Source organism: Nesoenas mayeri (genome assembly GCF_963082525.1).
Source record: "Nesoenas mayeri genome assembly, chromosome: 10".
In the NCBI taxonomy this organism is placed as follows: domain Eukaryota; kingdom Metazoa; phylum Chordata; class Aves; order Columbiformes; family Columbidae; genus Nesoenas; species Nesoenas mayeri.
Window position 1 is genome coordinate 15,444,776 of NC_137560.1, and position 13,654 is coordinate 15,458,429.

General features: G+C 42.7%; 1 protein-coding gene across 1 annotated transcript in view; it reads left to right on the top strand.

The window, feature by feature from the left end:
- FRMD4B (FERM domain containing 4B) overlaps positions 1-13,654 on the top strand; it is a gene marked incomplete at both ends in the record, with an annotated part of 82,183 nt that overhangs the window by 47,418 nt on the left and 21,111 nt on the right. The window contains 4 exons of the mRNA XM_080350772.1: positions 6,983-7,066; positions 8,278-8,343; positions 9,406-9,463; positions 10,402-10,488. Of these exons, the coding sequence (XP_080206898.1) occupies positions 6,983-7,066; positions 8,278-8,343; positions 9,406-9,463; positions 10,402-10,488 (295 nt within the window). The remainder of the gene's footprint in view (positions 1-6,982; positions 7,067-8,277; positions 8,344-9,405; positions 9,464-10,401; positions 10,489-13,654) is intronic.

The window sequence follows — 13,654 nt, forward strand, 5'->3', positions numbered from 1 at the left end:
AGGCTTGCAGAAAGTTTCTCCGGTCTTGCACCATCAGCTGCAAGCAGGAGTTTGGGCTCTGATCTGACTCAGAATAACATCCTCCCTTTAAAAATAAATTTAAGAGATTTTTTTATTATTTTTTTAATGCCTATCCTCCCCACAGTGATTGGGATGTACCACATGGGGTGTATTTTGCACTTTGAGGAAGTGAAACGACAGGTTTTCAGCCTCAGCTTTTTTGCTTTTGCAGATTTGTCAGGTCTTTATCATTATTTGGATACTTTATTTTTCTTGTGGTTCCATGTATCTCTGTATCAGCACAAGGCTGTGATAACAAGCTTTAAACTTTGCTGCTGTACTCAGACATGTTAAAACCCTACAACTAATATGGCTAATCTGACTTCTGTGTGAACAGGAAGAAAGCGTAAATGTTAGAAATAACAGTCTGTTGTTGCGAGGGAAGAGTTTGAGATCCTTCAAGCGTTGTATCAACTGTGAATAGTCAGCTCTGGGTCTGCAGTAAATCCCCAGGTAAAGCAGAGCTGTTCTGCTTCCCGTCTGATCTGACAGAAGCACTGCGAACACGCGCTGTTGGAATGGCTGAGCAGCTCTGTAAACATGGGTGTCCTGTGCCAGACCCGTGGCACTGTCAGCCATCACCAATGGTAGGTGTGTTGTTCAAGGACCAAAGGGTTTTATCTTCAAAATATTCATATTTCATATCGAGAGCTGTAAAAGAGCAACTGAGAATTTAGGGCAGGTTCAGGACACAGATTTTCTGTAGCCATGGAAAACTGCTTCCTCAGCACCCCCATTTGTCATCTGCAAAGTAGAAATACAAATGGTGCCTCATCTGGGAGCAGCTCACACCGTCGTTTGTCTGCTCTCGTGTCTGTGGATAGAGAGGTACATGCATATAGCTGGTATGAGAAATGTTGCTTTTTCTCAGTGATGCTCTTGGTCATCATCCAAAAGCCAACGAGCTGGGTCACCAAACCTCCATGAGATCAGTGGGCACTGCTGCTGCTCTCTTAGAGTCAGGCAGGGTTCAGGAAGCAGAGAAATTAGCCTAAAGGAACAGGGCTGGAGCTGGAAGTCAGGCCTGGGATCCAGCCTGTGCTAAGTGTCGGGAAGGGCTGCCAACCCCCAGCCATGCTCCGTGTTTGGTGCAGGTCCCTTTCAAGCTGTGAAACTAAAGCTGTTGTTGCAGCACAGCATGGGAATCCACAGCGTGGCTGCAGCATAGATGTACAACGAGCCTGGCATTGAAAAAGCCATCTGCACTGCTTATCGTGTTTCTTTTCATGTACAGGGTTGGAAGGCTCTTAAAAATGCTCCTTCAAATACCTTTCTGAGCAGGCGGTTCCTATCTGGTATTCAAGTGGCAGATTTTGCAGCCCAGCCCTGGGCAAAGCTCCCTGCTGGCTGGTGGGTTAAGGTTTGGCTCTGGCTGTGCTGTGCCAAGGGGAGCCCCTTGTTCATGGCCTTTCCAGATCCTGGTCTTCCTTCAATAGAAAAATAACTTTCTTGAGGGTGCCAGCAGACCATAAACTGAAAGCTTGGGAAATGATGGGGAACGTCTGGCACTTGTCACAAAAGAGGATTTGTCAGAGTGCATTTCAAAATCCTGCTGCCGAGATCCTGCTGTTCTGACATACTTGAAAGCTGCTAAATCCATCAGCTCTTCCTGTACCTTCCCTGCTCTGTCTTCCTTCCCTCCTACTCTTTTCTCTTGCACTTTTAACCTCACTCATTTTTTCTCTCCTCTTGCCTTGCTGCTTCCTCCTCACACCTGTTTCTTGTGGTACCTTGAAAGGCAGACCAACCTCCATGGGAGTGTGAGGTTGCCACAGTCTACTGTTTTATTTATTTTAAAAGGAAACAAAACCTTCAGAAAAGGCACCTGTTGCTGAAGCAGTCCAGCTGCAGTGTGATGGTCGGTGTTGCTGGCTCTCATCTGTGAATGCATGGAATGAGAGCACCTTGAAGACCTTGTTGATGCTACCCTAAGTCCAGTCACTTTAGGAAGTAATTTTAGGACCAGCCTGGGGTGTGGGCAGTGACATGGGATGTTCTCATACTGTTATAGCATTGCTTGTAATCGTGCAATAAGGGAATTTAGTGGTTATTCCCAAGAAATAGGATCGTTACTAACATAATCTGAGTAATCTGACCAGCCATCTGAAAATTTAGATTGTTTTTCAAGTTTCTAATTGTGTGCTGTTTCTGTTTGGTTTGGTAGCCCTAAATATCTTAAACAGATTAAGAAGAAAAATCCTAATTTAAAGTTTTTGAAGCATCTTCATGATGCAGGGTATACTGTGTCATCCTTCAGCTTTGAAGCTCTGTGTTTCCTTGTATCTCTCATGTGATTCTCTGAAGCGTGTGCTGATTTTAGGTGTCCATGAAATACCTTTCAGGTCAACTCGAGAGGTTGGTCATTGTTTTCTAAAAACAGGGCCACACTAAATTCTACCAGTGATGTGCCTGAAATTAATTTCAAGATTTAACCGATTATAAAATGGTGACATTCAGAAACACGCAGGAGTTGACCTATTCTAATGATCACATAGCAACATAAGAGTAAGTATTTATGAGAGGTTAAGTGGCTTTGAGAATAGAGGATAATCTGTATACAATGGACTTTCCCTACTGATAAATTCCTGCCTTTATAAAACGTTATCAGGACAATTCAACAGAGGCAGACACACCTACTATCACTTCAGTCAGTTAAAAGTTGTCTGAAGTCGCATCCTTATCAAGTTGTTAATATTTACAAAGATGATGTGGACTAATAAGCCTTTGTGTGGTAGTCCAATATATAACTTTTGCTGCTCTGGGTGCGTTTATTGCTTTTCACATTTTATGCTAATCTCACTAACCACATTTTATTACATCTAAGCTCTTCCATGCATTAGCCACAGGCTAATTTCCTGGGTGCAGGGAGAAGCCTGGGCAGCCATTGACAAATGGTCCTAATTAGCACATTAGAGTAAATCTTTACCTAGCAGGGGGTGTTGTATCACTTGATTACAAGCTGTGAAGATGCACTTTTTGCAAACATAAATATGTAAGTCTCTTGTAATTTTCAGTACTGTGCTTTAGACAAAGCATGGCACAATCCTCTGGTTTGGTTCCTTCACAGACTTCTGGTGGGGTTTTAGCAAGATGCCTATAATTTCACTGAAATGTCAGTGGTTTGTCGGAAACATGTGAAATTGGTGCTGGTTTGCTGCTACAGATAGTAGTGTGAATGTGGGAATGTCTACTCATAGTATGGTACGTGTTTAAGTATTGCTGTTGGTTATTTTGGAGACATGCTGCCCTTCCATCTCCATAGAGCTGGCACTGGTGACTGAGGAATGTTCATGGGGACAGCATCTTGCCCAATGTTCACATTGGGACAGTAAATTAAATATGGACAGTACCAAGAATACAAGCTGGAGTTTGGCGTAAGGAGGGTCTGCTGTAGATTTGAATTTATGCTCCTCAGATCAATCCAAGTTCTGCTCAATATCTGTCAGAGAGAAAACTCCCAGTTTAGAGGGTGGAATGGGAAGGAAAGTGTCTGTCTGGTTTTCTTTTGTTCCACTATGGAGAAGAATTATACTTCAGATGAGAATTTCCTATACTCTCCTCCTGGGGAATAAACAAACGCTTTGCCAAAAATGTTCCGTCCTATTGACTCTGGGCAGCTTAAGTTTATGTATTGACATTTTTCCAAGAACCACCAATCAAGAAGCCCCCTCCATAGCAGAGGTCAGATTAAATGCAAGTGGGCCTCTCCATCCCGACAGCCGAGTCCTCCTGCCCTGACGAGAACCACCCATGGACACGCCAAATACAACACTGGTGTGTTTGGCTGGTAGATAGCGTAGACAGTTGGACATCTGGAGCCAGCGCTGTCTGCCCTGTGAATTCTGTATTGTCTTGTGGCCGTTGTGAAACCAAACAGGAACAGGTAATAATTCAAACCGTCACTCCTGCTATCTGGAGTTGTCACTTCTAGAGAACGGCTGGGTCTTGGAGGGCTTGGGAAAGTGATCCCGAAGGTCAAGGGGAGATGTGCTTGGGCTACTCAGTGCAGATGAAGTGATAATGAACTCTGTGGAAGGCGGGGGAGGACCATTTGAGGCTTTTATTATCCCTGAAGCTGTGAATCACCCCCAAATGCTAATCCTCGGGCACGCAGTCAGCAGAACAGGGCTGTTGTGTGCCAGCCTGCGCTGTCTGAAGGCATCCAGCATGCAAGGAGCTGTGCCCTGTTTCTCCCAAGTCTTTTACATTTTTCTAGGGTTGTTTCCTGCTTTATCTTACAATTATGCAGGAAAAAAATAAAATCCTTATGTGTCTTGTCAGAGACTTTCAGGCCTTACAAGTCCATTTTTATGAACTCCCTCTAGCTGCAGGCAGACAGGACAGTGTGTCTGAACCTCAGGATAAGGTTGTGTCCCTTCAGGAAGACAAGTCCGAAGGGCCAACTTTGCCTTGTAAAAGAAGTGTATTCTCTGCTATTGTGGGAAGTTGGGTGCATTTGTAGGTTGGCAGAACAACAGAGGAGGAAGGTCCAGTTCTGCTCTAAGTTGTCACAGCACTATGGATTCTGCCTGCTAATGAGTCAATGGGTCTTGAGTCAGTGCTGGAGGGACGTGCCCTGAGTCATGGCACAGACATGATTGCAGCCCTTTGGTCACTATATGTCCCAGCTCAGAGCCCACAGACCTTGTCAGGCAGTGGGTTGTGCTGGCTGGCTAGTGCTTGGTTTAAACTCAGTGGCAAACATTTCCATCTTGATGAGTTGCTACTCATCAATCAAGCTTAACTAGCATCTACATTTTGTCATTTGATGAGGATGAAGTAAGTTGCTACTCAACCAGGTCCAGAGGGAAGGGGCTCAAAAACCAAACAGGAAGGTGAGTAGCCACACTGGAGGCCACAGATTGGACAAAAAGTGGCATTTCAGAGCATGGTAGGATGCAGCTGCCAGGATTCGTGGCATTTCTGCAGAGGCTCAGTGATGGAGAGGCTACTGGCCCTGTAATGGTTGGCAGAGTAGAGTCTGGGACTTCTCCAGCTGACTGTGTTGGTGACAGCTGGGGGTCACCTGTCCCAGCTGCCTCAGGAGGTCAGCTCTCACCTCCTGGCTTCAGCCTTTGCTTGGGCATTTTGTTGTTTGCTGGCAATGAGGTTGCTAAATAAGTGTTTAGTGACTAGCAATTAAACCTCTGATTGTGAATATTGTGGTTTGAGAATATATATTTGGAGGAACATCCCTTTTGTTTGGTAAAAAGGAGGTATTTTGTTATTGTTTCCTTCCAAAACCTCTCCTACTTCACTACATTTCCCTGCCAACCCTGACTGCTATAGCAGACATTGCAGTTATGTGTCAGGCTTAAAAATTTGAGGAAATTTGTTTGTTTATTTATTTTGCTCTATATTCTGAGGCCTCAGGAGGGTGTGCTCTATCTGCATTTTTATGTATCCCTACAAAACCTTGGTAGTTTACCTTCTCACTGCAAGCTAGGATGTCCTGTAGCCTTTTGATCCCATCAGAATGGGCTTTCAAGGGGTGAATAAAATCCCCTCAGCTTTTGTGAGCACTGGCTGTATTTCAGCACTGAGAGGAGAGATCCTGATTTTTCTGCCCAGCTGTCCCCCTTTGTGGCACTTGGGTGCTGGCCAGCTTGCAAAGAAAAGTGCATATTCCTGCACTGAAGACCGCTGGCCCGGCAAAGCTCAGCAACAACAGCTCCTCGGTGCTAATTGACCCCCTTCTTGGCAACTTCATCAAAGACGCTGAAGAATAAATAGGCCGTTGATTGAACCGGTTCCTCATCCCCAGAGGTGGTCTCTCTTAGTCAGGGTTGAGGCACATTGTCAAAGCCAGGGAAGAAGCTTGCAGAGCGATTAGCCTGTGCTCGCGGAGAACAAAAAGCTTTAATTTACTGTACCTTCCATGTGACATCTGCCATGTGAGATGGAAGTGTGGTAGGGGTTTGCTGCCTTCTCCGTCTCTGAAGGTCTATACCTGGTACCCATGGAGCAGATTTCTGTTCTCTGGTCCACTCTACTGATGCACAGGGTGCTCGTGTTGGGGGTGAGGGAGCTTGTAGCTCAGATCAAATCTCATGGAATCTAATGAAAACAGAGGTCAGAAGGAGGAAAGCCTGGATGCAGAAATCAAGGCGGATGCTGATGGACGTGACTGATGCATTCCTTGCATAGGAAAGTCATGTTCTTGCTTGTTGGCGCTGCTGCGAAGGCACGCAGAAATCCTGCAGAAATGAGGCGTGCAAGTTTCAGCTGATTTATTCTTCGATGCTCCATTAATTAAATCTTAATCATTTTACTGATGCCTGTAAATAGGCTTTTGAATATTCTACTGGGGTTTTTTATGACAAATTGCAGTCACGTACTTCAGCCCCCTTTATTTTGTTCCAGACTGGGCCTGGAGTCCAAAATAATTGAACTTTCTGTAGAATGAGCAGTCCAGGAAACCTTTTAAGTGAAAATATTCTGAAGTGTATGAACTGAAACCCTTTGTTTTGAGTCAGATCAGTGTTGAACTCTGAGATTTGACAAACAGCATGCTGCTTTGTGAAATATATTGTCCAGAGGTAGGATTTTAGCTAAAGACAGAGCAAAAATTAGCGCTACAAGCCTTGCTTTTGAGCACAGGCTTTTCTTCTGCAGCTGTTGAGGGCTCATTCTGCACTCAGCAAATAGAATGAGTGTGTGCAAAATAAATACCGATACGGTGCTTCTGCCATGGTGGCCCGAGAATCACGTGTCTGTATAATGAGTTACAACAGGAGTCTGCATGACACCATATACATCACTGTCATGTGAGAGGGCCTATAGAGTTACATTGCTATGAGAGCCTGATACGGGGCAATGCGCCATGTTCTTGGGTAGCAAATACAGCACCTTCCTCCTGTTGAGGCTAATGATTGCATCTATGATTCACTAGCAGTGACTCTGTGTGTTTTTTGTTTTTTAGTGATGAAAACACTAGGAAAGACTTGAAGACGCTGCCTGTCTTTCCTACCAAGACACTGCAGGAGCATCCGTCACTTGCTTACTGGTGAGCTGTTTAATTTAAACTGTAAATTGCTATGAGTAGTAATGACAAGATCATTTTTAAACAGTTTTGCAAACTCTTCTAAAAGTTTTCAGCCTGCATGACGTAGGACCTGGAGTTAATTGCTTGTGTTCAAGCATTTCCAGTTTTTAGAAGGTTATAAATCACACAAGATTGGATGCAAATCCCTCATTGAAAGTTCACTCTAATTAAATTACTGAATCAGAAACTGCTAGATCGGAATACATGGGGACCATGGGTTAGAAAGAGGTGAATTCTGAACTCCAGCCAAGCCTGGGTTTGCAAAGAGCACTTTGCTCTTCAGCTGTCACCCAGTACAGCCTCTGTGGTGGGTTGACCTCAACTGGGTCAGCTGGGCCAGATGCCCACCCAGCTGCTCCCCTCAACAGGACACGGGGAGAAAATAAGCCGGTCCAGTTTTGTGGCTTGGATCTGCTGTAAAGGAGCACAGCGTCTGGGATCAATCAATGACATTGTTTCCTTGGAATGCCCTTTGTGCAAGTTTGACTCCCTCGCTTGTGTGTTTGTGGTGGGGTTTATATTTGTTTTTTGGTGATGGTGGTTTATTGTGTATATATCTGATGGATTTTCAAGTATACCGGTACTTGCTTATGATCTGTGCTTTTTTTGTTTTCATTTTCAGAATGAATACTGCTGGGCTTTTCTTTGCTTTGAAGTGTTTGACACTTAAATGCATATTTTATTTCTCATTCCACTAAAACAAAATGTTGAAGTATATAACAGGAAAAATACAAAAAGGTCATTGCTGACAGATATATATATTTCACCTGTGAAATGTCAGGGGAAAGCTATACTGGAATGAAAACATTTCTGGTTTAAATTCTTCTGTCTTATGTATGGACCATTAACCATCCTTTGAAGATTTGGTCCTTTAGAATGTGAAAATGAATTTATACAATTAGTACTGTAATTCTGCAACGGAGCAGGCTGATCTGAAACAATTTGTTAACTAGTCTGGAACGCAGCGTGCAACGGTGGGAATCAGCAGGGCATCTCTGTGCTGCTCAAAGGGTGGGGGAGAAATCAGTAAGAAACAGAATATAAACCAGAGCATGAATTGTACAGAGGGACGTATCTCTGCATGCTGAGCAGGCATCTGAATCTTGACAGATGCTGTCAAATGTGAAAAAAGTCACTGAGCCTCTAAGTTGGGTTTTGTGCCTGTTTTGCAGTGAGGACAGAGTAATTGAGCATTATACACAAATAAAAGGTCTGACCAGAGGACAAGCCATTGTTCAGTGAGTATGACACTTGTTAATTTGTGAAGATATTATTTTTACTTTTGTTGTTGTTGAGAAGTAGAAATGCAGGCTGGTTTGTTTGGTCATTACAGCTTGCAAGCTTTACCATTTGAATCTGTCAGATTTTTTTTTTGAGTTATATTTCAAAGTTAACTTATTCAAAGTTTCAGATTTCACATACTTTCGGTTGAGGTTGTGTGTCCTCATTTAGATATCTGAAATATAAAATAAATTATTTGGACTTTACTTTATTGGAAGACTCTTCTCCATACCCTGCTTGCTATCAATTAGTTTTCACACCAAACCTTAGGTCCTGTAAAAAAAAAAAAAAACAAAACCAAAAACAAATGCATGTTCTTTTGAAAGCCAAATTCTGTACATCTCAAGAAACAAGGTCTTCCAATATGTAACAGAGCCTGTGGAATTTTATTTTTAATTTACCTTTAATATTACCGTACTTCCTGCAGACAAACTCAGTGTGATGTGTTACAAACCAAGAAGTTTGAGAAGAATACCATGGTTGCACAATGCAGGCAACTTGTAGTTTTTCTCATGTACCTTGAAGCTGTAACTCTGTCTCAGTAATTCAGGAGCTTCTTTCAATAGGAACGAGGGAAAGAATTGTCTGGTTGTTGTCTGAACTGCTTCATGAAACAGTTGTACAACCGCATGAACACTTTAATTTGGAGCCTGTCCATCCTAACCAAAGCACCCATAGTGCAATGATCATAGGCAGGTCTTTACTGCCAACATTTTCCAAAAAGTTCACACGTTCAGTTGAAAATTCGTACTTTCAGTTCGCCGACCTTCTGATAAGAGATTGAATGTTGCATTATATGAGAATTTTTCCATTAGCTTTAGCTGGACCAAAATACCACATCTTTCCCTGAGCCAGGATGCTAAGGTTTTTTTCTCAAAACGTGGGCCTTCAGTTATTAAGACCTTCAAAATATGCAAGTGATAAATGACATGTCCTGCATATATGTGTGAAAAAAATATGTTAACAGATATTATTCCCTCCAGAGAAAATTATCTGATATGCTATAAATCTGTCTACAGGTACATGAAAGTGGTGGAAGCTTTGCCAACATATGGAGTTCATTACTATAGAGTAAAGGTTAGTAAATGCTCATAGATAATGTGATTGCTTAGATTATTACATGTGATTACATTCCTGTAGGAGTAGTTCGATGATTCAGTACTCTTCTATCAGAATTAACCCCCCCATTTTTCAGCCTCTATAATTTTTCCCCCTTCAATATTCTTTAAAAATTGTTTCCAGAGAGCAGCAAAGCATTATGCCCCACAGAAAACTGAAAGGAGTCTTTCTGAAACCTTCTATAATCCTATCAGAAGCTAAATTTGTATCAGCTTAATTAAACTGGATATCCCTTGTAGATCTGAAGTAGTTAATAGTTTCCTCAGAGACATTTCTAATCAAGATTAGAGAAAAGAATACAATGTAGAAAAGAGTACTTCTAAGTGGCAGGTGATTAGTGAGTGTGCACTTGGAGTGGGAAAATGCTGAGAAATATTTTTGGAGTGATGGAAAAACACCATTTATTCCCATTTGTAGAGCAGAGCCTGGGCCAAAGTGTTTTGTGCAGAAGAGCTCAGCAGAGATGATCTCTCCTTACTTTGAGTCATGGCCAAGACTGTGGTACCTGAGAAGCTGATGTTTTGTGCTGTTCTCTCTTCCTGCAGCTGTCTGTGCCTGCATTTAGTGGGTACAGTCATTGGCCACAGGTTTTTCTGTCCCACATCCTCCTCCCCTCACAGCCACTCCTGCAACAAGTGACACCCCCTTGTGTCAGCAGCACCGTCGCTTTTTTGTCCACTTCGCACAACCATCACATAGGTTCTTCCCTCTGGCTGAGAAGGCAGGGGGAGAACATTTCAACATTCACCCCGGCAATCCACTTCACGTCAATTTGTTTGCAAAAAATGTCCTTGTTCTCTACCTACCCGTGCTTGTCACAGAATGAAACGGGCTGTAATATTGGAATTGCTTAATTCTTAAGTAGCTGTTTGTTCATGTAGATATCTATTTTTCAGGATAAACAAGGAATCCCGTGGTGGCTTGGAATAAGTTACAAAGGAATAGGCCAGTACGACTTACAAGACAAAGTTAAGCCCAGAAAAGTAAGTTTTTTGCATCTGATTTTTTTTTAAGGGGGAGGCAGGTGGTGTTGTGTGTCACAATATACTTTGGTTTTTTTTAAGCTGTTGCATATTAGGCTAGTGAGCAAAAGAGAAGGGGTTGGAGGGAGAAGGGAAATTCTGCTGGCACTGAGGCAGTAAAACTCTCATGTGGATAGTGACAACTCCCTTTAGGAGCTCTGGCTCATGTTTTATCTTGAATTTGGTGGTCTCAAGACAGTCTGGACCGGAATTTTGGCAGCCTCCAGGGATACCTACAGAAATATGAAGCAAGTGGGTTTCTGCATGTCATGAACTACAAGCCTTGGTACTCAAACAGTGTTTTCACTTGACGTTTGTAGATATTTTTGGTGTGTGAAGTGATAAAAGGCTCCACTGATAATCCTTGTAATACGAAGGGAACTGTGTGAAACTGCAGACCTATTTAGACAACTATATGTTTTCATGATGTGACGAATTATAAGGGAGGATTGGGAGCGAATGCCAAATACTGGAGGTACTTCTGCTCTTTTTGCACCTCCCTGCTCCCCAGTGTGTCTCCTGCAGAGTCAACTCTGCCAACAAACCTCCTTTGTTGTTCAGACAGGGCAGAGGGTACCATGTTGTACTACTGGCTCTGTCAAAGCCCCCGTCAGCCCAGGTCTGAGCCCTGATGGTCTTTGAAGAGTTATTTAACCTGCTTGGTTAAATGGGGAAGAGCCAGGACTGCATGTGCAGGGTTGAGTGTGTGGTTTCTTTCTGGTCTTGTCTTTGTTGGAACATCTGAGCAGGGAGGAGATGGAGACCTGGAGCTTTGCTGTTCTCCTTCCCCAGGAATGATCTGGGCAGAAGTTCACGTGAAGTATGTGCTGCTTGCCAGGGAATTTTACATTTGCAAAATGATATTGTTTAGTGTATTTGTGCCAAAAAACACAGCTTATCAAAACTTCCTTGTTAAGAGTAATTCCCCTTCAAGCTCCTAACTTGATCTCTTTTTCCAGAGCAGGCTATCACTTGGTTCCTTTTGGTATATTTATGTATCTATGTCTCCCAGGTTGAACTCTTAGATCCTTCATTTGCTTTGTTTAGTAAAGCACTTATTTTAGCCCCAGATCTCTCTTACCATGAATGTTCTAAATGACAGTGATACAAGAGGAACCCTAGAAGATGAAGTCAATATTAATGCAGCCATTGATCATCAAAGGAGAGCATCAAGGAGCTCTTCTTGCTCTTGAGCACTTCCGAGTTTTTAGGCAACATCTACAAGATTTTTCTGGTCAGGTCAAACATGGATCACTTTCTAGCCAGGATGTCCCGCTGTGACCAGCTATGCTCTCCAAGAAACTGTAGCCTGCCTAGCTAGAAGCATTGCTTTGCCAAGCAGTTTTTGTGCTTGTGGGATTTCAGTTTACGACATCAACCAGGCAGATATTTTAAGGTCAGCAGGGTCCAGATACCAAGCCACACCCTGCTACAGTTAGTTACAAGGTGTTGCCTTTGAACACAGCAGCAGTTGTGTTTAAGAAAAATAAAATAAAAACCAAAGGTCACCTCTACAGTGGAAGTGTTAAAATGGAAATGATAACAGTTGTCTGCTTTACTGTAATTATACAACAGAGGTTAGAGATTAAAAGGGAAGGTGGGAGAGAAGAGCCCGAATGCAGATATTGGAATGCCAATAAGCTGTTTGAAAATGTGGGGATGGATATGGCTATAGTATTCGTATGGATTTGTGTCCCCTGTTGTTAGGAGGGGACAAAAATTACATAAGCCACAGCTTGTCCTGAGTCATGACTACTTTTAACATATGGCTAAATGTGCAGTTGCTTTACGTGAAAGGTGTTTCAAGGTTTGAAATACGAAGTGCAATTCTGATGAGATCTGTGGAAGTAACTGGTATCAGATTGCTTTTGGGAGGAGGAGGAGCAGATGCTGGGTCTAGAGAGGCACATCCAGACTTGGTTTGGGAGTTAAAATATTGACACACTGCTGTTTATTTCAGTGTAGCTATGGTGATGCTGCCTGTGATGTGGCAGGCAGAAGTTTCATTTTACCCAGTATTGTTGTTTTGTTCATATTTATTAACGTATCAGAATATATTTCAGAGGGAGAAGAGTCTGTATAGGTTGCCTGAATCTCCAAGGAGTCTGCAAACACAATCCTTTCTGAAGCAGCCCATGAGAGAAGGGAGTAGGCATGTAAACTATGCCTGGCTTCTGGAGCAGAGTTGCTAGATTTGCTGCATTTAGCAGAATTTTCTTGTTTTACTTTTTGGGATGAAGCCAAACTCGCTACTGCCATGCACTGATGTTATCCTGCTGTTTGTATTGAGGATCAAAAGTGCTGTTGTGTTTATCCTTGGTCATCTGGGAAAGAGCATCCTTATGGTGCTCCACTTCTTCAGTTAGTTATGTTTAAATATACATGTAGCTGATTAAATCTGGGGAAGGATGAGTCCAAACATATTGAAGACTATGGTGGCTTTTCCTAATTTTAAGGATACAACTAATCTCTCTAGCTGTGCAAATCTCTGTGATAGTGGCTGCAGTAGGAAATCTACTGAGTTTCAGGTAGGAGCCTTTGGACAGGAGTCGGTGCCTCTGCTCCAGCTGAATTCACACCAGAGAGTTTTATTCTGCTACCTGTGTCTTTTCTGCAGTGCTAATGGCTGTTGTCACACATAGCTGTATTTGTTTAATGCATTTGTTATAGGCATCTGGCAAGAGACAAGTCCATATTTAGAATGGAATTAAAAAAAATAATAAAAGTATATACAATTAACTACACTATTAATGCACTGTCAATGAAATACCATGAAATATAACCACCCTTCTCAAAAAGTGAAATCTTATGGCTTTATCCAAGTAGGTCCTTAGGCAAAGAGACCTAAAAATGGGCCTTGGAGCACAGTGGTTATCCCAAGATTTTGTGGTTGGATCAACACTGTTGTGTGAAGTCCAAGGTTGAGAACTCTTCACAGGAAACAACTTGCAAGATAGATTTGGATGAAGCAATCTCCAGATCCGTATCGCCCAGCCTTGCCAATGCTTGCGCATGCACCATCAGTCATCCATCAGGGAAACGTGTGTAACTCAGGGCTGGACCAGGAGAACCTGCTGTGTTTGTCTGTGTGTGTAAAGCTGGCTGGGTAGGTTTGAGTCCAGCTATT